Raw genomic sequence first — 27,022 nt, forward strand, 5'->3', positions numbered from 1 at the left:
AGAGAGGTGGAAGGATTTTCTTATTTATTACTTTGTTCTGTGACTATATGCCATAAACCACGAAAACGAAATTGAAATCTGATCCTACTAAAGTAGCGAGTCAGTTTTTCTTAAAAGTCTTGGTGTGGCATGTTGATATAGGATAGGAATCTTTTGTAGTGTCAGAAAGTGTGTCTAGTAAATATTTTTGTATACATACTAAAAACAATTATTTAACATTCAAAATTTAATTTTCATGTCACACAATATTTTAATACATAGCATAGGTGCTACAGATGTAGTTGTTTTCAGTATTGAGAATCTTAAAAGAAATGAGGACAAAAAGTTGATGCATTGCTTCTGTACCCTGTATTTTCACTTTCTTTTGTTGTCTTAACGCTACCAATTGTGGAAGGAAGACCATTTGGGGAGTATTTGTAGTACTTTTTTCAACTTGATTAGACTCCAGCTGTGGTGCAAAGGAATTCCTGTAATTTACAGGAATACAAAGTAGTCTTTAGAAACACATTCACTGAATAGACAAAAGGAAAAAAAAACACACCATTTAGCCACCCTGAGTAAGAAAGCCCATCTTTGGAAAATTTTACTGAAGTCCATGTCAGAAAATATTCTTTACTTTTAGACATCAGTCTCCAAGGTCTGTGTTCACATTTATAGAATTTATAGCAGCAAGTAAATATAAAGTGGTGCAACATTCTATTTAGTGTTTTGCTATTTTTGTTTAAAATCCACTTAATAATGGCATATTATAATAATGAGTTCACATGTATGGTTTTGAAATTCTTCAATGTACTCACATGTAATGGATCATGAGTGTTTATTATACTACAGGAATAAGAATACATCTCAACTTCACCTCTTCAAATAGATAAATAATGGAAATTGGAGAGCCTTTATGTGAAAATTAACCTGGGGCTTTGCACAGAAGAGCTAACTTTTAACAGCTAAGTTCATTTGGGTCACATTATATACTGAGAAAGCATATGGTTTTTGATTAAACATATGGAGTGTTTATGAGATACTTTATTCAGTTTACAAATGAAAGCAGTTTCTATGGAAAAAAGTACTGGAACTGGATGAAAACTGTGTCCAAGTTCTAGCTTTTTATAGTGCTAATCATACAGGTGACAGAATGTTATTTAATCCTTGGTGAAAAGGAGAAAATAATACTTGCTCCTTTGCCCTCGGAGGATGACTGAATCAATCCAGGTCCAGGAAGCAGACAGAACATAGATGCTGAACTAATAGTTAACTAGGAGTTGCATCATTGTTAATCTGATGGCTAAAAGGGTAAAAAGTGAACTCCAAATGATTGGTAAGGTGGTGCTGTGATTCAAATGTGGTTTGTTCTATGTGTAGGGGCCCTATGTTAGAGGCTTTGTTCCCAGGTGGCAGTAGTAGGAGTTGCTATGGAATCTTTCAAAACAGGCCCTGGTAGGAGTCCTTAAGTCATTGAGGGCTTGTACCTGGGGGAGATTAAGATATTTCTTGTGGTGACTGTGGTTCAATCTATGACAGGACAGTTAGAAGAGCCTAAGTATGACCCTGTCCAGTCTTGCCCTCTACTGAGGTGTGATTTCTTGCTCCTTCTGCCATTGTAATCCACCATAAGGTGACACAGCCCTCCCCAAAATTTGAGCCATGCTGTTGGTCTAATAAGGTGGCAAAAATTGGAGGCAGCTATCATTTCTGGGACTGAATAAATAGAGGGAAGAATTTAGAACTATGACCATTGAGATCCCTGGAACTGAGATGGACTCACTGATGATGAGCTTGGGCAACAACACCCATCGGTCTGAGTCCAGTCTGTAGAAGGGATAGGAGCAGCCTAATGCTGGTTCCTTGAAAGATGTGTGATAGGACTGTAAATATTGGAAATACTGCAAGCTGGTTTCAGCTGCTACTACAGGAAAGAAAAGCTGCTGCTTGGTAAAGCAAATAGTTAGGGCAATGCCTTTGTGAACAGCAGGTAGCCATCTACTCTCTTTGTTGGAAGAGCCCAGGACAGGGCTGGGAGAGCAGAAGTATAGTCTTGAGATTCACATACTAGAATCACAAAGCAGATTATAGAAAAATGGGCTTGGAGTTGAGAAACAGTCACTAGTACAGGATATGAAATGCTTTGTAACAAGAAATAAAAGAAGTATGGTTTTGCAATGGGAAATTAGAATTTTATAATCAATATTTTGTTCTCTTACAACTTGAAAATTAATAGTGGTTTAGATTTTTGTTTAATGATTCTGTGTTAAATATCTTCCCAAGAACATTGATACTCTTAAATGCTTCTGTGGTGTCAAATATCTTCCCAAGAGCAAGTGCTTCTTCAACAGTTACATCACACAGAGCCTTATTATGGTTCGGGCTGTATAACTTATTCTGCTATCATAAAGTAAGAACTAGAACATTAAGGCACAATGAAGTAAGCTTAGAATAAGGTGAAGTGTGATGAGAATTTGATCATGTTGGTATTTGTGATGTATGAGAGACACTGATGTGATTTTTAGTTTTTTTGTTTGTTTGTTTGTTTTGCCAAAGAAAATACTTGGAGAAAGGTGACAGAGAAGACAGATACTGAATGTTTTGCATGATGCATGCTGATTTATCTTCAATGTATCTTCTACAAATGGTAATTAAAACAAGGACACCAATTGTTGAACAGAGAATGTGACAACAATGATTCTACTGATATTATTTTGCTTCCATAAAGCTAGGGCATCCTAGTGTGTGTTCTTGAGGTAATATTACACTGAAAATCATCTATTCAAATCTTTGGGAAAAGGCTAAAAGAACAGCCTGTTCTTAACAGTGGAAAGCAACATCCAACCTGTGTTCCTCAGCCTCACATCTCTTAGTAATTTTCTTTCTGTGGATTGTTGCCTCTAAGAGCCTGAGAGGTGGTGGTGCATGATTATTTTAAAATCAAATCTAGTGTCTTTCTAAAAACACAAACAAATACAAAAAGACTTTATCTCTTCCATACATTGAAAAGAAGACAGAAACACAGCAGTCAGAGAGTTGTGGTGATGATGAATTTTTTTTCAACAACTTTCTCTGACAATAGTGATTTCAGAAAGACCTGGAATTATTTGATTGAAAAATCTTGGATGCTTTGTCTCTTTTTAAGGTGTACCTGAAAAATAAAGAAGTAAAATGTGATTCCTTGAGAGGGGCGAAATAACCTTAAAACGCGACTTTTATAGAGAACAATTCCTGATACTATTAGGGTAGAGTACTATCAGAGTGGTTAACAGGGTTCTTTTTCTATTTTCTCACAACATTTTATGCTTCCAAGAGTACACTGTTAGTATGTAGGGATTTTTATAAAATACATTTTCATAAATTATTGATGGTGGGTAAGGCCTGTATTTTACATTTTTTAGTCAAGTATTCTTAAGACACTGCAAGAAAATGGAAAAACTGATCCATGAAATTTTTCGGTGTCCAAATCTCTCTCCATTTTTCAACTATTTGCTGAGTAGTCTGACTTTCATTCTCTTACAGGGCCATTTAGTGCTAAGTTGCTGTAAGAAAGTATATCTTTCTTCCCACGAATATAACTTACAAAGAGATTGATGACAGATAATTTAAAAATAGCATTATTTAACATTGTGTTTCCCTTTCCCCCTTATTTAGAAAGTTACGTACATGTACTTTTTTTTTCTCTTGTCTTGCCCACTGCTATTCTTTGAGGGGGGAGGGCTAAGAGGGAGATAAAAAGGTGTGCTGAAAATGGGCTATCTCCTGTGAGATCAAAATTTGTATTAAATAGAGATACAGTGCTGATCATAGACTCATGTTCATTTATTTTAACTCAGACGGTAAGTAAACGGCTGTCACAATGTCAGCTTAGGTAACAGAGCATGTAGCAGTAACTAATTAATAGCCCAATGTGGTAGAAATTTAGAAGAGGAACAAGAAACCTTTCTTTCTGAAGGAGTATACAACACAAGAGAACTAGCATCTGCTCTTCATTCCTCATTGGTGCCGGCAAGGCTGAGCTGTAAATACCAGCTTTGCGTAGCAGCAGCCTCCAGCTCCCAGCCTGGAAATCACTCTCCCCTCTGGCAGAGCAGCTCTTGGGAGGAGGCACTCCCTGAGGTTGGCATCAGGGGATTCTCAGACAGATGAGGCTTTGCTCTGGTAACCTTCTGTGGCAGTAGAGGGAAGGACTCTTCCTTCAAACTGTTCACTAGGGACATGTTAGACAGCCATTGCCTTGAGTTGAACAAGTTGTGATTTGCAGCCCTGGCGTGAAGTTATTTCAGATTAGTGTATGACCAATTCATACTGACAAAGAGGTTATTTTCCCGCTGTATAGCCTATATCTGCACTTGTCATTGTGAGGATAAGAGAAGAGGATGAAGAACCTCCTAGTTGTTAGTGATTTCCAGTGTCTATTTGATCTTCCATGTTGGGGAAGGAATGGAGGAGGGGAGAGTGGCCGTGTTGAGGCTCCAGAATGAACCTGATAATCCACAATTGACCAGATTCTTCCTCTAAATAAAATATTTTCCTTAAACAAGACAAAATACTTAAGTGACTGAATGGTGGATGACTTGACAACATTAAAATGGCAAAAATCAACCCATTTCTTTTTAAAAACGTATTTATTTATTTGTTTGAAAGAGTTACACAGAGAGAGGAAGAAACAGAGAAAGAGACTTTCCATCCTCTGGTTCATTTCCCAAATGACTGCAACAGCCAGGACTGAGCCAGGCTGAAGTCTGGAGCCAGGAGCTTCATCTGGGTCTTCCATATGGGTGGCAGGGGCCCAAATATTGTACCATCTCCTGCTGCTTTTCTCAAGCCATTAGCAGGGAATTGTAGTGGATCAACCGGGATGCAAATTGGCACCCATATGGGATGCCGGTGTTGCAGACTGCAGCTTTACCAGCCCCAGTCATTCCTTTAATATTACCTGCCAAGAGCATTAATACTGGAATGAATGACTTAAGAGCTGATGGAAACAAAGGCTTCCTGGTGACCTCTTTGCAGAGTTGGAGTGGGAGATTGCCCCACTTTTCTGAACCACCTCTGTTTTTGTAGGTGCTCTAGAAAGCATATTTTTTAAAAGATTGTGTTTGTTTATTTAAGAGGTAGAGTTATAGACAGTGAGAGAGAGAGAAACAGAGAGAAAGGTCTTCCTTCCGTTGGTTCACTCCCCAAATGGCCGCCACGGCCAGAGCTGCGCCGATCCGAAGCCAGGAGCCAGGTGCTTCTTCCTGGTCTCCCATGCAGGTGCAGGGCCCAAGCACTTGGGCCATCCTTCGCTGCACTCCCGGGCCACGGCAGAGAGCTGGACTGAAAGAGGAGCAGCTGGGACTAGAACCGGCACCCTTATGGGATGCCGGCGCCGCAGATGGAGGATTAATCTGCTGTGCCATGGCACCGGCCCCCTCTAGAAAGCATATTAACCTACTGAAATCTCTCATCTCATGGGTGCTTTCTTATTTCACTTTCAGTGTTCTGTACTATTGTTTCAGAACAATAGTCAGATGTCAGAAGAAAAGTTCATACAGAAATTATTTATTAAAACATTTTGATTAATATATTATTTTAATACTATTATTGTAATTTAATATTTTTTTTTCCATTTTGACTTTTCCAAGTTGGAGATTAAATGAAAATAATAACATCTTTGTTAATTTGGTAAGAGGTGAGCAAATTAATTTTACTGTGAATTTTTTGACTCCAGAGGCAGATATTCAAACCAATACTTACTTGGTTTTCTTCAACCTTCAATTTGTGTGTCAGCCATCATGCAAGGCTTCAAGTACTTCATAAAGATAAGGACTGTCCTTTTCCTCCAGAGCACTGGCCAAAAAATAATCAGGTAATTAGAATGTATATAGCACTTTCATCTGAAAAACAAACTCACATTAGCCCTGACTCTGTAGGAGTCTCCTTAGATTATCCTTATTACGAAGACAGTGGAAGAATTTTGGCTCCCAGTGACTAGAAAATAGCAGATAATCAATAGTTATTTGCTGAGTATCTATTAAAATTGAAGTTAAATTGATATAAATTGTTTATTTAATCCTCACTGTGTTAATTTAAAAAATCATTTATCATAAAAGCATAATACGTAATGGAATTAAATATTATAATTCTTTTACTTCTCATTTTAAAGATGTGATCAGGTGTTTTTTTTTTTTTTAAGATTTATTTATTTATTTGCAAGTCAGAGTTAAAAAGGGAGATGTTTTCCATCTGCTGGTTCACTCCCCAGATGGCCACAATAGCAAGAGCTGAACCAGCCAGAAGCCAGAAGCCAGAAGGCAGGGGCTTCATCTGGTTCTCCCACGTGGATTCAGGGATCCAAACACATGGGCCATCTTTCACTGCTTTCCCAGGCCATTAGCAGGGAGCTGGATCAGAAGTGGAGCAGCAAGGATTTGAACAGGTGCCCATATGGGATGCTGGCACTGCAGGCAGCAGCTTTACCTACAACATGATGCCAGCCCAGTGATCAGTCATTTAGGTGTTTCAAGCCCTCACATTTGTGGAGAGTGAGGTGGTTTCAGTATTCTTAAAGGGAGGACTGGGGTAAATGTATTCAAAGGGAAAGGTAAAATTAAAGCAACCATAGAACTGAAAGAAGCCTGAAATCTTTATTATGTCCAGATCAGACCTGAAATTGAACCTGGCCAATGATAGGGTGGCTGGTACTACCAGACTTTACCCCTATCTCATTTCAAATGGGAAGGACTCATTTTATGGAATTTGCTTTGTCTTAGAATGTCACTATTTAGCTCTTGTATGCTCCTCAAATACTGAACTTTTATATAAAAATGTTGGTTCTGACTTAAGCCAAATATATGAATTATCTATATAGTGCAAGTTTAATTACTTAATAGTTGTCTGATTTGGTCTATTTTGATGCATTGTTAAAGTCATAATTAAATAGAGATATTCATTTTGTTTAGGAAGCTTTCTTAAAAATAGTCTATGTTCCTCTCTAGTGGTGGCATTAATTCACACCTTGATTTTTATTATTCACCCAGATGATATCTCTTGCCTCCTGTTGATTTGGGTGCTGCTTTGGTTTGTGGAGATTTTATCTTTTTCCACATTATTAGTATTTGAAAGGCTGAGTTGCAGAGAAAGACAGAGAGAGAGAGAATCTATCAGGCTCTATCCACTGGTTCACTCCCCAAATGGCCACAAAGGTGAGAGCTGGGCCAACATGAAACCAGGATCCAGGAGCTTCCTCTAGGTCTCCCACATGGGTGCAAGGGCTCAATCCCTTGGACCATCCTGTGCTACTTTCTCAGGCACATTAGCAGGGAGCTGGATCGGAAGTGGAGCAGCTAGGTCTCAAACTAGCACCAATATAGGATGCTGGCACTGCAGACGGTGGCTTCACCCACTGTACTGTACCACAGTGCCTGTCCCAATATGCCATGTTTTATTGTCTCCTTTCAACTTCTATTATGTCATGTAAAGGCACTTTTTTGTTTTCATTTCCTCTCTAAGCTTTCCTGTTCCTGAAGTCTCCTTAATTTATTGGGCGATAGAGGGCAAGAGTCAAACAGAAGAAAAGTGAAGTGGAATAAAGCTAATGACCAGTTTATCTTAGAGTCCTCATGCTTAATTTTAATTAGGAAGCCCACAGGGCAGATCCTCTTAGAATGGAACGAGAATGTGTTGTTGATGTTTTAGTTCATAAATTCCTAGGCTGCAGAGACCATGTCTATTTAAATTAAGTGCCCAGCTCAGCACCAGATAAGATGATGATAATGATGTGTGATAAATTAGAGCTGCCATGTGCTTCTTTCTACAATGCCATCCCTTTGTTGTTGTGCTTACATATGCGTGACCTAAGGAAAAGGATTTGCTTCTCTATATTTACATCAGCAAACTGGGGTGAACAGCAGAGATGAAAAATCATTTGTCCAAACTGCCAGTCAAACAATAAAAAAAGACCTAGAAGCTGTTTCCCAAAGGTTTATCTACTAAGTTACGTGTACCTTGAAGAAGGTGAAGTATTAACATTCCTAGGGAACATAGGTAGTTATGAGTCCTAAATCCCTGTGAGAATAAATCCTCTATTTTCTTTAGTTATTCTGGTTCTTCCACCTAATCGTCAAAGTAAGTCAAATGTAAATCACCATGGCTCTGTTTTCTTATTATCAAGTCCGTTGGAACCTATCAGAATTGAATCATGTATATTTGACTTGAGTTAAATGAATTCATTGTCTGCCTCTGCTTAGCTTCTAAATATGGCCATGATTGTATTTTGATATCCGGCTTCATCTGTTTTGTGTTGCAAAACACCTGAGGCTGAGTACTCTGTAAAGAAAAGAGGTTTATTTAGTTCATGGTTCTGGAGGTCAGAAGCATGGTTCTGATGGATGTACAACTTCCAGTGAGCGCCTTGGAGCTGTCCAGTTCATTGTGGAAAAGCAGACAGTGGGAGCAGGCACAAGTGGAGGAGCATGTGCTCAAAGAGACCGAGGGAAAGTGCCTGCCTCACTTCATAAAAAAACACTCTCAAGGTAACTTAGGAGAGCAAGCAAGAACAGACTGTTGGAAGAAAAGCCTTAGTCTCTCTTCAGGCCTCAACAGCTCTCCACACTGTACCCCTGGGAGGCAAGCCTCACTATGAGTTGTGGTGGAGACCACATTAAGAGCATGGCAGTGCTCCACCCAGTGTGGGCTTATTTGCATGTGTGCACTTTCCAGTCCCAAAGGCCATGGGCACTGGGTGAAGTAACTACATCCCTATATACATACCTGGGATGGGAGAAAGCCTCCTGCCATGCCCTCTGAATGCATGATATACATCTTTTTCTTTCAAGTCCCTGTCTTCAAATACTTTAGTTTTCAAAAATATTTCCTACTGACTTTTTTTAAGATAAAGAATTAATTACCTGATAATGAGTATAGTTTCTTTTCATCAAGAAATGCCTTCTTTTTCTAGAGATCTGTCATTTTTTGTGTTTTATAATAAAATTTAATTATTAATAAATATATCTGTTATATAATGTTTCTTCTCCAGTAAAGTATAATATTATGTCTTTGTACTGCATAGATCCTTCCATAAACATATTTTTATTGTACTATTTTCCCCAAATATTAGTGAGTTAGGTGCAGTTCAGTGTTATTAAGTTGTGAATTTAAGATTGCATAGAAGCAGAATCAAGCTGAGTTGGCTTAGAATAATTTGAGGAGAGCTTATGTAGCACAATGCAAATCAAATGAAATGATAAACAACCAGGAAAACAATGTGTTATTGTAAGGTATTCATCTGGAGAAAATATTGTTATATACTCGCTGAATGACACAAATGACAACAATGTGGAGATAAAGGATTATTTTACAGCTTTATATTTTAAAGAAAGACTATTTTTTAAATAGTCTTTTAAATGACATTCCTTTATCATATTGGGGTGACCCAAGGAACAAGGACAGAACTTTGTTGGATAATATGATGTGTGTACTGCTGGAGTAAGACTGCAATTTCTTGCTGCATTTGATATTTCTTTCATGGGACTTAATACATTAGAGAAATTGTATGATCATGAATTCTTTAATTGAGAAGAGCTACTTCAGAACTGCCATGAAGGAAAAATAAAACTTATTGCATATACATTTCCCACTGGAAAGCCATCCTAAGGGGTATTAACCCTCACAGTTTTTTTTAAAGACTCCTTCCAATAATGTTTCACAACAAATATATACATAATGCAAAATTTTACTTAAAATGCATATATCCCCCAGCTTCCCTTGTTAAACAGCCCAGACCTGGCTAGAGAAACTTACTATGAAGGAGTCTCATTTTGTTTTTTCCCTATGCAAAGATTTCTCTTATTTCTGTGGTTGTTTCTCTTTAAATGTATGCTATTTTTCACAAGAGGGGAACATTAGAAAGTATGTATGAACTAATTTATACCCATTATTAGTATGATATCAAATCCACTCAATATTAACAGCAGCTACATGGAGACATCTTAAATGCACAGGAAATCTCATTGTTAATAAATGTTATTAATTTTTAACCTTGTTACTTAGCACTCTGAGCTATCTGTGGGTGAAAAAATGGTAATACTAATATTTATAGTGATTTTATTTGGAACTTGTATAGTGCTATACCATTTTCAGTAACAAAGAAGGAGAGTAAAAGAAATCATCTCTCACTTTTAATAAGTTGACTTATTATAAATTTTCAGGGATTTTTTTTTAAGATTTCACACATACAATGATTTATGCAAACCCAGGAGTAAATGATATTCTTAGAATCCACTAGGTAAATGTCCTATATCTGTCTATTCCTTCTTCTCTAGAATATCAATATCTTTGGCATGACAAGACATGAAATCCAGCCATTAGGATGGGCTGTATAGTCTGCTCAGTTCTTGAGATCCTTGCTTAATTTACCATCAGAACATCAATTTCAGTGGTTCCTGTTTGGGTGGTTGATTTAGACATTGTTTGCTCCATAGGAATAAACTGAGATTGCATAGTTGTCTCATATCTGCTCCTATGCTAGTATTATTCAGATTTTTCTAATTCATGTATTTGAATGGACAAGATAGAAATGAATTCATCTTGTCACTGATAATTTTTCTTCTAATGTAATTGAGGAATGGATACAGTTTTTTGTAGTTAAGCTAATGATGTTGATTTGTACTTGGCAGACTTAAAATACTGTTAGTCTTTACATTTCTATACTAGTAACAGTTTCTATCCAAATTCCTTTAGGATAATATTCACTTATAAAAATGGTTTATAGAACCTTGGAATGAGGCCACTAACTATTCTACCTTTAAAAGCATCCACATAAGTAATAATCCATTCAGTGTTGGTACTTGCTTTTTATTGGTAATTAAAATGATCTGAAATCAAAATGAGAGTAATAAATAAAGCTCAGTTTCAGAGATTAAGACAGTAAGCAAGATAGTTCCAACTGCTATTAGGGAACATGAGTGCTTTTTTGATAACACTTCTGTATGTATGAAGTCTATTTTCAACTTGTATATTACAAAAATGAATTCTTATAAATATTTTTCTGCAATTTAAATTTAACTCGTTATGCAAATGTGAAACAATTCTTATACTCTGGCAGAGGATGCAATTTTGTTTCTGGTGTGGCTGGAGAGGGAAGCTGTTACAAGACTCCCTCCCTCAAAATAGATTCCTTCTTCTTCCACATATATAGCTAGTGAGAGACACCCAGTCCCTAAGGCGTGGGAGATTGTGTGAAAAAGTAGGGAGTGATTGTGAAGATATAGAGAGAATACCCAAGACCCATTTCTTCTATTTCTCAATTTTGTTTAGGACCGTTTTAAAAATCAGCATAAACCTAAATAGTGGAGGGTTAAGATTGTGATTATAAAATAAACTGAAAGTATGTCATTGTAAAAAAAATAGAAGAAAAGGAGAAGGAACAGTGGGAACATGGGCAGGAGGAATGATAGGGTGAGAAGTATCATTATGCTCTTAGTGTAGATGAAATACATGAAATTTGTTTACCTTATATAACTGAAAAACATTTAAAAATCAAAAACCATAATATTAAATATTAAATTTGGTAATTTCTTGGTTAATCAGTTGACTGTATCTTCATTACTAACAGAACTATCCACTTCTTCCTAAAGCAGTCATCTTACATTCGCTCTTCTGAGGTTTCGTTTTCTAGTGTATTAGTAGCAATAATGTTACCTGCTAATCTTGAGAGCTAGCCATGAGCCAGGTCCTGGATTGTGTGCATACTGGCAACTGCTCTGGGAGATTCCATACTATTTTACATTTAAAAATTTTTGAAGATTAGAGATATATAACAAATTACCACAAATTCACCAGTTTAACACAATGCATATTTATTACCTCACAGTTTCTCTGGGCCACGATATGGTTTTAGCTGAGTCCTGTGCTCAGGGTTTTATGCAGCTAAAATCTAATGCATAGGGCAGGCTGTAATCTCAGCTGGAGATGAAGGTGGGGAAGAACCCATTTCATTGTCCTGCTTTTAGCAGGATTGAGCTCTATTGGCTCCATAACCCAGGGCCCCACTCTTTGCTAATGTTCCGCTTGAGATCCGCTCAGGTCCCAGAGTCTGTCTGCAATTTCTTGCCATGCGTGCTTCCCTAAAAGGCCATTTAGTACATCAGATCCACGGGGCGGGTCTCTGACTCCGGTCTGCTGAAACAGAAGCATATACATTGAAACACGATCACAGGATGCCTTCTAATTATCTTTGCCATGCAACATAACTATCACATAAGTAACATCCTATCACCTTTGCCCTATTCTAGGTTTAAAGCAGTGCACAGGTCCTGCTTGTCCTCAATAAGCTAGAGAATTGTACAGGACAAGAACACTGGGTAGGGTGGGGATCATGAAAGCCAATCTAATTTCTGTCTGCCTCATTAAATAAATTCTCCAAGGTCACATAGTTGCTAAGGGGTACAGCTAAACATTAGTGACGTAAATGCCTGTGTATTAACCACTGTATTTTACTATCTCTGTAGAATACAAATTAAAAATACAGCCAAATAAGATACCATCTATACATACTTTGATGACTTTTTGATGTATAATATTAGTGATAAAACCTCTACACACGGGGAACTTCTTAATCTTTATTTACTGCTTAGAGGAAAATAGGTGTGTTATGTATCTTATATGTTCAGGAAGCTAGTAAGTGTAATATTGCATTTGGCAATCAACAACATCCACAAAAGGGAAAAAGTAAAAATCGCTCTTGCTTTCTACAAGGTGCTGCATGTGGTCAAAAGAGAGAAGAAAATGTCTTTTCCAATCAAATTAAGTATATTATATGCGCTAGTATGTAAAGTGGAACCTGTGTAATGCTTCTGTGTTTAAAAAAAAGTAAGTTAATTTTTATTATCAGAATATTGGTAGTAGAAATGGTCAATGCATTATAAACTGTACTTGAAGTTCCTGCAATTTGATGCTGCGGCTGTGAAATTTTAGCTGCCTTGGCCCTTCTTCAGAACTAGAGATGCTAAAAGTAAAGAGCTGTGGTTCTCTTTTCCTCCAGAAGGTACTTAAAGATATATTAGAAAAAAAGCTCTTCTGTGATTTTAGCCTGCTTTTGAAGCCTTCACATCACTTCACTTCCTACTTACCTATATCCCTGATTACTGGCAGAAGGGATGTGTGGACTTAGAAGTTCCTCCCCACCAGTAGGCTGAAGGGAAGGCCCGGAATAGTGTTTATAAGGAAACAGGAAATGGTTACACAGAGGGGAGGTAGTGTCTGACTGATCTCCACTGTCCTCTGCTGTCTGCTATGGCATGGAGTAAATCAGTAAGCAGGGGACCCTCAAACTAAGCCTTCCTGATTTTTCATGGGGAAATCAGACTAAATTTTCTGTAGGTGATAAGGTAGAGGAGGCCCTTGTTTCTGTTCCCATCTCCAAATATGCCTTATGTATTGCCACATAGTAATTTCAGTTAGCAATCTCTTTCCATTTGATGTGCTTTTTGTGGTATTAAACACACCATAATTTGGAGAGACTTTCATTCCTGTGGTGTATAAGCAATACAGTTTTTCTGTAAGAAGGCATCCTGTGACTAAGAAATAGAAATATTTATTTGTACAATCCTAAGGTATATTTATTCATGTTTAATTATAACTTGCTCCATTTTTCCAGTTTAATAATTGCTTTTTAGTTTTGCATGAACTACAAAGAGGAGGGTATATTTTATTTGTAACACTCTTTCAAAGCATGAGAAAATAGGAAGCCTAAGAAAGTGGGAATGCTGAGTAAGTATCAAAACTGCCTTTGTTTTTAAGGAGAGAGGAAAAAAAAACAGTATGGGAGAAAAATTCTGAATGAAAATCAGCGGGAGGATTCAGTGGGTCACGGGTCCCTAGATGTAACTCACTTCCCTGCACTCAATAATGTCCCCTTTCTGTTTCAAAATGTGGTAGAGAGAATGAATGAGTTAACGAGAGAGTGTAAGGAACTGTGGAAAGGAAACGCTTTCCCCGGACCCCTGAAGACTCTCCAGCTGACAGATGATGATTGGGGTCTACCACCTAATCCTGCTATAAAGAATGTGTGCCTCCAACAGGAAGAATAAATTTATTCTTTACTATTCACTACATTCCCTGTGCCCAACATAATTTTTGTGCTCTCCAATTACTATTCTCTGAGCTTCATAGAAAGGAGTACTGGTGCTTCAATGTGCTTTATATATGATCCCAGGAAAGCAGCACTTCCAGTAATCTACCTTAATGCTTTGTTTTGCTTCTCATTTTGCACACAAGCATGGCTATTAAGTCTGAATCAGTCAGAGTCCCAATAGGAAACAGATGGCACTCACAAATGAAGATAATTCCAGGAGGGTTTATTTACAAAGGGACTATTTGCAAAGTAGAACCGCAAGGAGGAGCGCAGTAACCTGGTTTAATAATAGGAGAGCTATTATCTCTCCTAGGTCTAAAAGAAAGGGAGGAACAATTTCCAGAAAACACAGAAAAATGATCAGAGAAGCTCAGTTTGGTAGGTGATATGGCCAGCCAGAAAATATCTAGCAGGAAGAGAGTAAAGTGTATGCATTCCCTGACCTCCCCTTCCCTGCGAGCCTAACTCTCGTGCCAGGGCCACTGTGGGAACACAGCTGAAAGAGGACAAGGAAGCCCCTTGATGCACCCCACAAAGCTCAGGCTACAGGGGTAGAAGGCAAGAGTGGAGTCCGAGTCTGGAAGGAGTAAGTAGAAGAGCAATTGGCACATATATCACAAGTTCTAATATGCCGAGATTAGAATTTTGTAATGCGAGTTTTTTGTGGCTTGTGATGATCATAATATGTAAAATAGCAAATATTTAGTACTTACGGTCAGACTTTGAGTCTTGCTTTGTTGAATTTAAAATAGAAAACAAAATCCAACCTATTCATTATTTGGGCTTCTGCCAAGGTAAATGAACAGACTTCTATATGCAGAGTGCATTATTCTTTTTTTCAAAGATATTATTTATTTGAAAGACAAAGTTACAAGTGTCTGGCGCTGTGGCCTAGTGGGTAAAGCTGCCCGCTTGCATTGCTGGCATCCTATATGGCCACTGGTTCAGTTCCTGGCTGCTCCACTTCTGATCCAGCTCTCTGCTATGGCCTGGGAAAGCAGTAGAAGATGGCCCAAATCCTTGGGCCCCTGCACTCGCATGGGAGACCCAGAGGAAGCTCCTGGCTCCTGGCTTCAAATTCGTCCATCTCCAGCCATTTGGGGAGTGAACCAGCATATGGAAGACCTCTCTCTTCTTCTCTCGCTGTCTCTTTGTGTGTGTAACTCAGCCTTTCAAATGATAAATAAGTCAATCTTTATAATAAAAAATAAAGAGTTACAGAGACTGGGAGGTGTCAGGAAAAGAGAGAAATGTTTCACCCACTGGTTCATTCTCCAAATGGCCACCCAAAGCCAGGAGACTGGAACTTCATCTGGGTCTAAAACCTGGGTGGCAGGGGCACAAGCATTTGGACCATCATTCTCTGCCATCCCAGGCACATTAGCAGGGAGCTGAATCAGAAGTGGAGCAGCCAGTACTCAAACTGGCATTCTGATAAAAGGATGCTGCTGTCACAAATGGCAGCTTTAACTTGCTATGCCATGATGTTGGTCCTTATTTTCTTCAAAAGTGCCTGTATACATAAATTGCTAGGTGATTGCTCATATGACATTTAATCAATTGAAAGTTTCTTTTTTATTAAATTTGTTAGATATTTGTCAGTATCTAGGTGTGGAGGTTTTGCAGATGGGAAAATTGCAGACTAATGACAAGTGTTTCTAAAGAATTTGCAAAGCAACACATTGGCAATATGGGTTTGATATGGATGAAATCATTTATGCAAGTGCTGACAGATTACTTCCAGGATCCAAAGTTGGAACTAATGATTTTGGGTACATTTTCAAGAAATGGTCTTTTCAAGGTATATGATTATATAATCCATTTTTTCTCACCTTGCTAAAATGCTTTCAAATATAAGAAGATTGTCAAGTGGAAAAGACACCATAAAAGGAGTCAAAAGATAAGTTATAGAGAGAAGAAAGATATTTTCAACACATACAAATGAAAAAAAAAAATGAGATCAAGAGTATCCAAGTATGTCAAGGTTTTGAAGGACCCCTACAAATCAGAAAAGATGAGACAAAGAACAGTGGAAACAAGTGCAAAAGAGTTGAATCAGCACTTCACCAAAGGGAACATTTGAATGGCCAGTAAATATTTGAGAATTAGCCTCATTTATAATCAGATAAATATTAACTAAAACTACAAGGAGTGTAAGTACACACCAACTGTTGGAAAAAATTAAAAAGCGTAACAGATTAAAATGTAGATAAAGATGTGAAATTTTCATATCATTGGAAGACAAGTGATATAACCAGTTTGAAAACCAGTTTACTTTTCCATTCTGGCTAAAGATGTGATCTTTAAAGACTCAGCACTTGAAGACTAATCTCCTGGGTATGTACTCCAGAAAGTAATTTATGCAGGGTCTCCAGATACATATGCAAGAATGTCATAGCAATAGTTCATTCCAGTTCATTGCAGACAATAGCCATCAAAAGTTAATCAGGGATAAATACATTGTGATATAATCATACAATAAATTACTCTCTGGTAATGAATATAAATGAATCTTATTTGTATGCAACATCCACAAATCTAAAAAAGTGTTGAGGGAGGGAGCAATGAAAAATATATAAAATATTTATGTATTTTTTATAAAGTTGGAAAATGGGCAAAAGGGAAGCCAAGATGCTTCTAATCAGTGGTGCAGTTTGGTGGTAATACAGCAAAGAAAATCATTGCAAAAGGGTGATACTTATCTTTGGTGGAGGTGGTTAGGAATGATTGTTTGGGGGAAGACTTGGAAAGAACCTTTTCTAGGTTGCAGGCAAGGGTGCATTTTTTCCTCAGGTAATGGTTGCACACCATTGTTACTTCATACATATGTGATTATGCAATTTTCTCTCTGGGAAAAATAGATCAACTGCTTTTAAAATTTCTATTGATCTTTCATGTCTTCATATTTTGCCATTTGGTGGTTGACATTTACTATCTCCCAGGGTTGTTTAGTGGCACTGTTTATAAATTCTCATAATACTTTTTAGTGTTTGAGAATTCAAGTGTGAGAAGCTTAACAGAAATTGTGAATATATAATAAATATCCACTAGATTGGTACAAATGTTTCTTTCCTTCTGGCACTTGGAAAGCCAAGACATCCTTAAAGTATACGTGGGCAGCTTTGCGTTATTAGAAGTGGTTTCAACAGTGGTATTAATGGCTCAATTGTAAAGGTTAAGATACTGTGCAAGTATGGTAAGAAGTAAAGGAGTTTGGACTAAAAAAATAACAGGACCAGACCTGAAGACAAAGAAAAGTATCTTTTATGCCAAGCAGATGTTCAGGGCCAGCTCATTAGATTTTTGTTGTTGAAAGATTTATTCTGAGTCACTATTAATAAAGAAAATGGCAGAAATGAAGATGCTCTCATGGAAATGGTCAAATGCCTTTCTTTTTATAACTCCTCCAGCTGCTTTGGGAATTTGTGGATGCTCAGAGATTTTATTTTTTCTGCATTTTTCCCAGGGAATAGCAGACAGAGCATTAGCAGGTTTACTTGAGATATAGGCATTATCCCTGGGAAGTTTTAAAGAGCCAGGATTCTAGCTGGGTTTCAGGGGAGTGTTTGCCACAGGCAGAGTTCTTCTATGTAGGATGTTTTCATTTAGTGTTTAAAGAGGTAACCATCAACAAAATGGAAAGGACAACTATGAACTAAGAATAAAATATTTATTTGCAAATAATGTATCTCATCCAAAATAATTAAAGGAATCATCACCGCCTCCAAACAAAACCAAATAATCCAATCTAAATATACACAAATGACCTGAATAGACATTTCTCCAAAGAGGACATACAAATGACCAAGTGCGGTACAAGAAGAAGTACTCTGTTTCTGTAGTCATCAGGAATATTTAAACTAAAAACACAATTAGATATATTCTCACACTTTTAAGGATTGCTATATATATATATATATATCCACATGATATATATATATATCCATGTATATATGGATATATATATAAAACAAGTGTTGGTGAGGGTGTGGAGAAAAGAGAACCCTTATACACTGTTGGTAGGAATGTAAATGGGTACAGCCAGCAAGGAAATCAGTATAGTACTTCTCTGCGGCTCACTAGGCTAATCCTCCGCCTGCGGCGCCAGCACCCCAGGTTCTAGTCCCAGTCGGGGCGCCAGATTTTGTCCTGTTTGCTCCTCTTCCAGTCTATCTCTCTGCTGTGGCCTGGGAGTGCAGTGGAGGATGGCCCAGGTCCTTGGGCCCTGCACCCCATGGGAGACCAGGAGAAGCACCTGGCTCCTGGCTTCAGATCAGTGCGGTGTGCTGGCCACAGCAGCCATTGGGGGATGAACCAATGGAAAAAGGAAGACCTTTCTCTCTCTCTCTCTCTCTCTCTAACTCTGCCTGTCAAAAATAAAATAAGTAGAACTGCTATATGTTCCAGCAACCCCACTACTGGCTGTACATCCAAAGGAAATGAAATCAGTATGTCAGAGATATCTTTATTCCCATGTTGATTGTAGCATTATTCACAATAGCCAAGATGTGGAAAAAAATCTGTCCTTTGACAGATGAATGAATAAAGAAATTGAAATATATACAATAGGACATATAAAAGTTTGTGGAAATACCATATTATGAAAACACTATGCATGGATTTAAAAAAAATTGTCACAATTCAATTTTCCACAGACTTTTTGAAGTCTCTCCATAAATAAAATATCAGTCAGCCATAAAAAAGAAGGAAATGCAGCCAGTTGCAACAAAATGGATGAAAGTTGAGAGCATTGTATTAAGTGAAATAAGTCAGAGAAAGACAAATACTGTGTGATCTCACTTATATGTGGAACCTCCAAAAATCAAACTTAGGTACACAGAAAGTAGGATGAGAATAGTGGTTGTCAGGGGCTGGAAGGAGGGGAAGTGGAGCACTGCTGGTCAATGGGAACAGACTGTCAGTTCTGAGTAAGTTCTGGGAAGCTAATGTACAGCATGATGAATATAGCCGCTAATACAACAGGGACTGTTTGAACTTTTTAAGAGAGTGTATCTTAAATATTCTCAACACATACACACAAACCATTTTTTTAAAGATTTATTTATTTATTTGAAAGAGTTAGAGAGAGGAGAGGTGGAGGGAGGGGGGAAGGGAGGGAGGGAGGGAGAGAGAGAGAGAGAGAGAGAGAGATCTTCCATCTGATGGTTCACTCCCCAGTTGGCCGCAATGGCCAGAGCTGCACCGAACCTGAAGCCAGGAGACAGGAGCTTCTTCTGGGTCTCCCATGTGAGCGCAGGGGCCCAAGGACTTGGGCCATCTTCTACTGCTTTCCCAGGCCATAGCAAAAAGCTGGATTGGAAGTGGAGCAGCTGGGTCTCGAACTGGCACCTGTATGGGATGCCGGTGCTTCAGGCCAGGGTGTTAACCCACTGCGCCACAGCTCTGGCCCCAACACACATATTATTTGAGGTGATGGTTAGGCTAGTTAGCTGGTCTGTGGTAATTATTCATAGTCACACATATCATTATATTGTATACAGTAAGTATTTTTAATTTTAATTTGTCAAGTGTGCCTCAATTAAACTGGAAAAAATAAAGTCAATGGGCCAGCCACCTACTTATAGCACCTAATATAACAAAAATATGCAAACAAAAACACAGGTGAATTTGGTACTGGTGAGAAAGGTGAGATCACACAGTTAACTTACACCATAGAATTATATGTGTTCTATACATGGTTTCCTGTCTGTAAGTATGAGAACATTGCTGTGATGCAATATGGTAAAAAACATTTTAGTGTGCTTTAAATCCATGATTACTTTCTCATCTTCCTGATTTCTAAAAAATGGAGTTTGAGTTCTCCGACTCTTATCTTGTTTAGACAAGGTCATAGTCAAAGTGGAGGTTCTCTCCTCCCTTCAGAGAAAGGTACCTCCTTCTTTGAAGACCTGTTCTTTCCACTGAGATCTCACTCGCAGAGATCTTTTGCCAGAGTGTCTTGGCTTTCCATGCCTGAAATACTCTCATGGGCTTTTCAGCCAGATCCGAATGCCTTTAGGGCTGATTCTGAGGCCAGAGTGCTATTTAGGGCATCTGCCATTCTATGAGTCTGCTGAGTATCTCACTTCCCATGTTGGATCACTCTCCCCTTTATTTATTCTATCGGTTAGTGTTAGCAGGTACTAGACTTGCTTATGTGCTCCCTTTGACTCTTAGTCCTTTCATTATGATCAATTGTGAACTGAAATTGATCACTTGGACTAGTGAGATGGCATTGGTACATGCCACCTTGATGGGATTAAATTGGAGTCCCCTGGTATGTTTCTAACTCTACCATTTGGGGCAAGTCAGCTTGAGCATGTCCCAAATTATATAACTCAGAGGGCTTCCATAGCCTTGGAAACTCATGACTGGAGCATAGGGAGATTACTGATGCCATAGACAGGAGTGTCAATTGGTAAAGTCAACAACAGGAGTCACTGTGCACTTACTCCTCATGTAGGATCTCTGTCCTTAATGTGCTGTGCATTGAGATTTAATGCTATAACGAGTACTCAAATAATATATTTCACTTTGTGTTTCTATGGGGGTGCAAACTGTTGAAATCTTTACTTAATGCATACTAAACTGATCCTCTGTAAAAAAAAAAAAAAAAAAAAAAAAAACTATCAACTCCCAACTTGACTCTCACTGGGATTAAACATGACAATAGGTCTGATCTGATTTCATCATCATTAAAAAAAAATCATCTATTATTTTTCACTTTATGTTTCTGTGTGGGAGCAAACTGTTGAAATCCTTACTTAATGTATACTAAGCTGATCTTCTGTATATTAAGATAATCGAAAATGAATCTTGATGTGAATGGAAGGGGAGAGGGAGTGGGAAAGGGGAGGGTTGTGGGTGGGAGGGACGGTACGGGGGGGAAGCCATAGTAATCCTTTATTCGTACTTTGGAAACGTATATTCATTAAATAAAAGTTAAAAATAAAAAATAAAAAAAAATGGAGTTTGAAAAAGAATAGAAAGGGAATATTCATTTACCAAATTCTCCTATATTTTGAATGGATATATCATTTGTTTTAGGGCTTCTCAGACTTTATAGAAACCTCCACAAATCTTGTGAAAAGCAGGTTCTAATTCTACCATGTGGAGTAGGACCTAACAGTTTTCATTTCTAGTAGGCTCCACTGATTTCAGTGATGCTGATCCAAGGACCTCTCTTTGAGAGGCGAGAACAGAAAGTGTTTGCCTCGGCTAAGCGAATCAAATAAGACCTGAGTGGCCCCTGCTCAACACCCGAGGTCAGCATGCACATGAGAAGGCTCTGGACCTATTTGGTCTCAGGGTTTCACAGCTTTGTACCCTGGGACCTGGCTCTAGTTTCAGAAAAAGAAGACATTGAGTCTCAGTATAATGCTATTATGAACTAATTATGAGACCTGGGACCACTTTTTAACTGCTAATAGCCTCAGTTACCTTAATTTTAAAACAAGGTTATTGAATTAAATTATTTCTAAGTTTTTTTTTAGCTTCAATATTCCTTTTCTTGTAAATGATAGAGCTATTCTCATGTGGATTTTCATGACATTGATTGTGATCTTTTTTCCCTTTTTTTTTCTATTTTCTTTCTTTATGTATTTTTATTTTACTTCCCCTTTGATAAATTTACTCATTTCCCAACATCTTAGAGAAACATCTCTCTTTTGTTTTAAAAATAACATTTAATAATTTTTGTTTCATGGCTCTTTTCATTAATATTGATCTGTCAATAAAGGCTACTAATTCAATTGTTCTAAATCCTATACTAAATGTCTAGCCACAATTATCTCCCCTTCTGCTTTATTTTAAAGAAAAAGCTTAGAGAGACTCATTATATAATACCATAAAAGTCGTCTTTTTAAAATAAAATCACCTGAGTTTCCTGATGTAATGTAACCACAGACTGTCATAACCTATAGGGTAGTTTGGACTAAGCTGTAAAATTATACTTTTGCAAGATAGTTGTGTCAGGTATTAGCTTTTTCTTAAGGAGGTGATTTTGTCAACATGGTTAATACACGTGGAGAAGCCTCTTCTTTATTAAAACAAATTTAAAATTTCCTTAACAGGTTTTCCTGAGTTTAGAATCTAATCTTGAAGTTCTGGTAATATGCCTGTTTATGGGCCAGGGGATGTTCTGGCAGTCTCGGGTTTTTTTCCAGCTTGGTGGAACATTCAGGGACAGAGCTTTTCTAAACACTGATGCATGACATGATCTGTGGCCTGTAAAGACCACAATCAGAGGCTCCAAAGATAGAGAACATTTTTAAGCATCCAGTGCTCACTGCCAGGGCACTTAACACTGACCCTGGAGCCCAAAAAAGTCATGAGACTGATTCTGGTGACCTAGACTCATGGCGTGCATCTGCCTCTTTCCCATGGCCAAAGTTTCCACTGACCTTGAAGGAATTCCTCAGGAATCTGCTTGAGAGGATAGTCCTAGTCACCTTTTAGACATTTAAATTCCATTGTTTTAACTTAATTAAAGTCACTGGTTTTAGAGGCGTGGTCTTGTCCTCTGGCTCCTGAAACTAAAGGTGATTTATTTTCACATTACTGCTTGGGACCTAATTGTTGTCTACCGAGTCCTTTCTGGAATAGATGTCTGCCCTGGCTGCTCCCAGGCTCACCATACGCCAGGATCTCAGTAGATCTGGGTCCCGAATGTCTGTGCTAGGCTGACTTTTCCACATAAATCCTGCAGTAGTGTGCTGGAGACTGCTTACACTGGCTCTGGAGAGCTGATCCTGCATACTCTTCCCAAATTCGTGGCCCGTGATTCCCAAGTCAGTAGGTTGAAATATGCCTGAGTGGGAATATTTTACCCCACAGAAATTGGCACCCACCCTAATTGATATCTTACCAACATCTCTGCCTCCATATTCCAAGAGTGAATTATTAAACATTTAGCTGCATACCATTGACTTTGAGGAATCTCATTCTGCATGATTAGATACAATTCCTTGAATTTCCTTGGTTGTGATTCCATCTAGTCTGTGCAAATAAGGAGCACCTTTGAGTATTTTAAAAAATGTCTTACGGGGCTGGCGCTGTGGCACAGTGGGTTAACACCCTGGTCTAAAGCACTGGCGTCCCATGTGGATGCCGGTTCGAGACCCGGCTGCTCTACTTCCCATCCAGCTCTCTGCTATGGCCTGGGAAAGCAGAAGATGGCCCAAGTCCTTGGGTCCCTGCGCTGGCGTGGGGGACAGGGAGGGGGTTCCTGGCTCCTGGCTTTGGGTTCGGTGCAGCTCTGGCCGTTGAGGCCATCTGGGGAGTGAACCATCGGATGGAATACCACTTTTTCTCTCTCTGCCTCTCCTCTATCTCTGTGTAACACTGACTTTCAAATAAATAAATTAATCTTTAAAAAAATGTCTTACTGACAGCACCAAAGAAAGTGTTAACTTTAAGAAGTGGAAAATGGGGCAGGTGTTAGGACTAGTGATTGAGACATTAGCATTCCTTATCAGAGTGCCTGGATTCTTGTTCCAGCTCTGTTCCTGTTCTCAGCTTTCTGCTGATGCAGGTCCTGGGAGAGAGAAGGTACTCAAGAACTTGGGTCCTTGCCACCCATGTAGGAGATCCGGACTGAGGTCCTGGCTCCTGGCTTTGGGCTGATCTGTTGAAACCATTTGAGGGGTAAACCAGCAGACAGTAGTGGGCGCCATCATGCATATTTCTTTCCCTCCCACTCAACTAAATAAAATATAAAAGTGGGAAAGGCAGTAGGGCAACCTTTGATTCTCTTGTCCCTGTGACTGGATATCATTTATTGTACTTAGTTTTAAATAGCTTCTTTTAAAATGCATGAACCAGCTAGCTCCAAATAGTCTGCCTCTCTAAGCACTAATGCGGCAAGAATACTGAATATAAACTTGCTTTAAGCCCAAAACATGCATTATAAATGACAAAGATACTCCAACTATTAAGAATTTTATATGTTAAGATTCTAGTTTCAAATATAGCTTCCTTGAGGTACTCAAGTCCTCAAGCATATGAAAAGATGTATTTTAAAAAATTCTGAACTTTTTGAAAAGGCTAGAATATTTTGACAGTTGATGAATATTTAGAATTTAATGGAATTGTGTAGCTTCAGAATACATGTATGTGCATGCACACTTGCACATGGTGTTTGTGTGTGTATTTGCATCCCTAGTTCTGAGTCCCAATTACATTATGAAACAGAAAAAAAAAGATCATTAAATATGAGGATAATTTAGCACATTCATAGATAAAATGAGAATAAAAGGTTTATTTTTATCCAACTAATTCTGAAGTCTGTGCTTAGTTTTGTGTTTATGTCTGCGTTTTTAGGCACTTTTTGGAGATTCTCTGTAAAGGATCATGTCACAGGCATCTATCACTCCAGTGCAGAATAAGATTCTTTTTTCATAACTTTTTAAAAACCCAGAGGTGAATTTTCAAAATGTGTTTTAATAAAGGCCCAATGTTGATGTGCAAAATTGTGCTCGCACTGAAATTTGTTTTCAGAAGTTCAGTTAATAAGGGGATTGGTTTAAAAATTAAAGGCCCTGTTCTTCCATTTGGTGTTCTTCCAAACACATCTTATTATTTGTCATTCCTTGGTCTTTGAATCATTACTTGCTAATGTAGCCTAAATACCCAAAACTAACCATGAAGATACTTCCTATACACTGCCTGCCACAAGTGCCCGTCATAAGGCTGAATCCATCCATAAATAATCTTAGGGATTTCTTTAGTAATTACAATTTTGTTATGATTACTCAGTTTATAATTTTTTCAGAGAAGTTATTCCTTTGTGTTCTAAGTTAACCTACTTATTCTGAATATTCTAGTTTTAAAGTTGCACTATTCTTTAATACACAAAATATAAATAGGGTGTAAATATATACATGTTCTGTTTAACATCAAGTTTTTAAAAATAATGAATTCTCCACATTTAAAAAAAATCTATTTGACACACACAGAGAAAGAGAGAGAGAGAGAGAGGGAAGGAGGGAGGGGGAGAGAGAGAGAGAGAGAGAGAGAGGGAGAGAGAGAGAGATCGATCATGTATCCACTGGTTCACTCCCCAGATTGTCAGAACGACAGAGGCCAGGCCAAAAGCCAGGTGCCAGGAGCTTCTTCTAAGTCTCCCACGTGGGTGGCAGGGACCCAGATATTTTGGCCATCCAACTGCTTTATGGGTTTTGCATTAGTGGGAAGCTGAAGTCAGGAGCGGCAACCACGTATCAAACCCAGATGCTTCAATATTGGGCATAGGCATCTGAATTGCTAGGCTAAACAGCAGCCCCTATATTCTGATTCCATTTTTCCACAAAGTTTTTGAAATCTTCTCATATTTATCAATTAACTTAAAAAAAGCGAACCTATTATACCTTAAATAATACCTATCCTGGAAAATCGTATTTCGCAAAACAAAATCAACAGGGAGTTAGTGTTTCACATTCCAACAGACTTCTTTAATGTCTGATCAATAAGGAGAGACTGCATTATTGTTTGTGCTTCTGTATACTGTCTTCTGTGATATCACATGTCTTGTGGCTCTGGTAGACACCACTGTCCCCTGATGAAAGAATAAGAGCAAAAAAGGAAAATAGTGTTTGAGTGTTATTAAGGAAATCGTTTTGACCTTGCAGATGGATCGCCTGATAGGACCACACTTGGGAACTGCTGACCTATGGTTTGGAGAAGACATAAATTACAGGCAGTATTGTCCCAGCTGCTGTCCACGTGGACTGCCAGTGTTTGTTATATACCTGGCTTATTCTAGTAAAAAGGAACCGTCAACTTAATGAAATTATGTTCTCAGTTTCATGAATCAATCTTTCAAAGATTGAAATACATTTTTCCTATAGAAATAATACATTTCATTAGGAGCTTTCTTAGAAGGGTTTGCAACGTTTGTTTTAATTCCTTTGTTCTTAGAAGACAACACTGAGTGAGTCATGCAGTGGACAGTAGATGGGACCCTAGTTCCTGCGTGCAATGCCATCCAAACAGTTCCCTGGGAACTGTGCTTTCAGTTCCTGTCACTGTCTTTTGTGTTGTGGACTTGTGCTAATGTTTCAGTAAGGTGCCAACATTTAGCATCAGCTTCAGAATACAGCAGATTTTAGTTGAAATATTACCTCTTCTACTTAGACACATAATCTGGGGAGAAAACTGGTTATCTTTTGAGGGTTTTTTTGTTTTGTTTTGTTTTTGTCCTCCCCCCCACCCCCATTACAGGCTGAAAGTTACTTAAAGCTTGAGCCTCAATTTTCTCTCAAGGTTATTTTAAAGATTAAATGGAAAGGGAAAGCAGTGAGGGAGGAAAGTGTGGGTTGTATTCGTGGATTCATAGCTATGAAATTCATGAAATCTGTTCTATATATTAATAAATTAAAAATAGAGTAAATTAAACAAATCTTTAAAAAAGAGAAAAAAAGAATTCCAAGTGACTAGGAATGAACTAACTAGGGCAACATAAACAAGGAGGACTCTGGAATCAACATTTTTAAAAATATATATTTATTTGTTTCAAAGGCGTATAGAGAGTAAACTGCCAAAAAGTGGCTCACTCCCCAAAGGCCCAAAACAGCCAGGCCTGGGCCAGGCTGAAGCCAAGAGCCAGGAAATAATCCAGGTCTCACACATGGGTGGCAGGGATGCAAGTACTTTAACCATTCATTACCTGCTGCCTCCCAGTGCTGCCACAGGAGTAGAAAGCTAGAATTTAAGTGGAGCAGGGCTTGATCCAGGCATTCTTATATGGGATACAGTAGTCGTAAGTGGCAGCCCACCCACTATGCCAAATGCCCGCCCCAGCACCAGCAGTTTTAAAAGTTCCTACAAGAGCTTCTAATCTGCAGCCATGTTGAGAACCATTGTTCAAACTAATATGTACTTTCATATAATTCTTTATAGAAAGAAATTGTTGTGATGATGATGATA

At 38.2% G+C, this 27,022-nt stretch overlaps 1 protein-coding gene across 38 annotated transcripts in view; it reads left to right on the plus strand.

The window, feature by feature from the left end:
- Positions 1-27,022, plus strand: part of INPP4B (inositol polyphosphate-4-phosphatase type II B) — a 906,112-nt gene that overhangs the window by 555,636 nt on the left and 323,454 nt on the right. For 18 of the 38 annotated variants that reach the window (XM_070047495.1, XM_070047496.1, XM_070047494.1 and 15 more), the window contains one exon: positions 5,696-5,833. The exons of the other annotated variants lie outside the window; for them this stretch is intronic. In XM_070047495.1, the coding sequence (XP_069903596.1) occupies positions 5,696-5,833 (138 nt within the window). The remainder of the gene's footprint in view (positions 1-5,695; positions 5,834-27,022) is intronic. 38 annotated transcript variants of the gene reach the window in all.

Source organism: Oryctolagus cuniculus, chromosome 8, assembly GCF_964237555.1.
Source record: "Oryctolagus cuniculus chromosome 8, mOryCun1.1, whole genome shotgun sequence".
NCBI lineage: Eukaryota > Metazoa > Chordata > Mammalia > Lagomorpha > Leporidae > Oryctolagus > Oryctolagus cuniculus.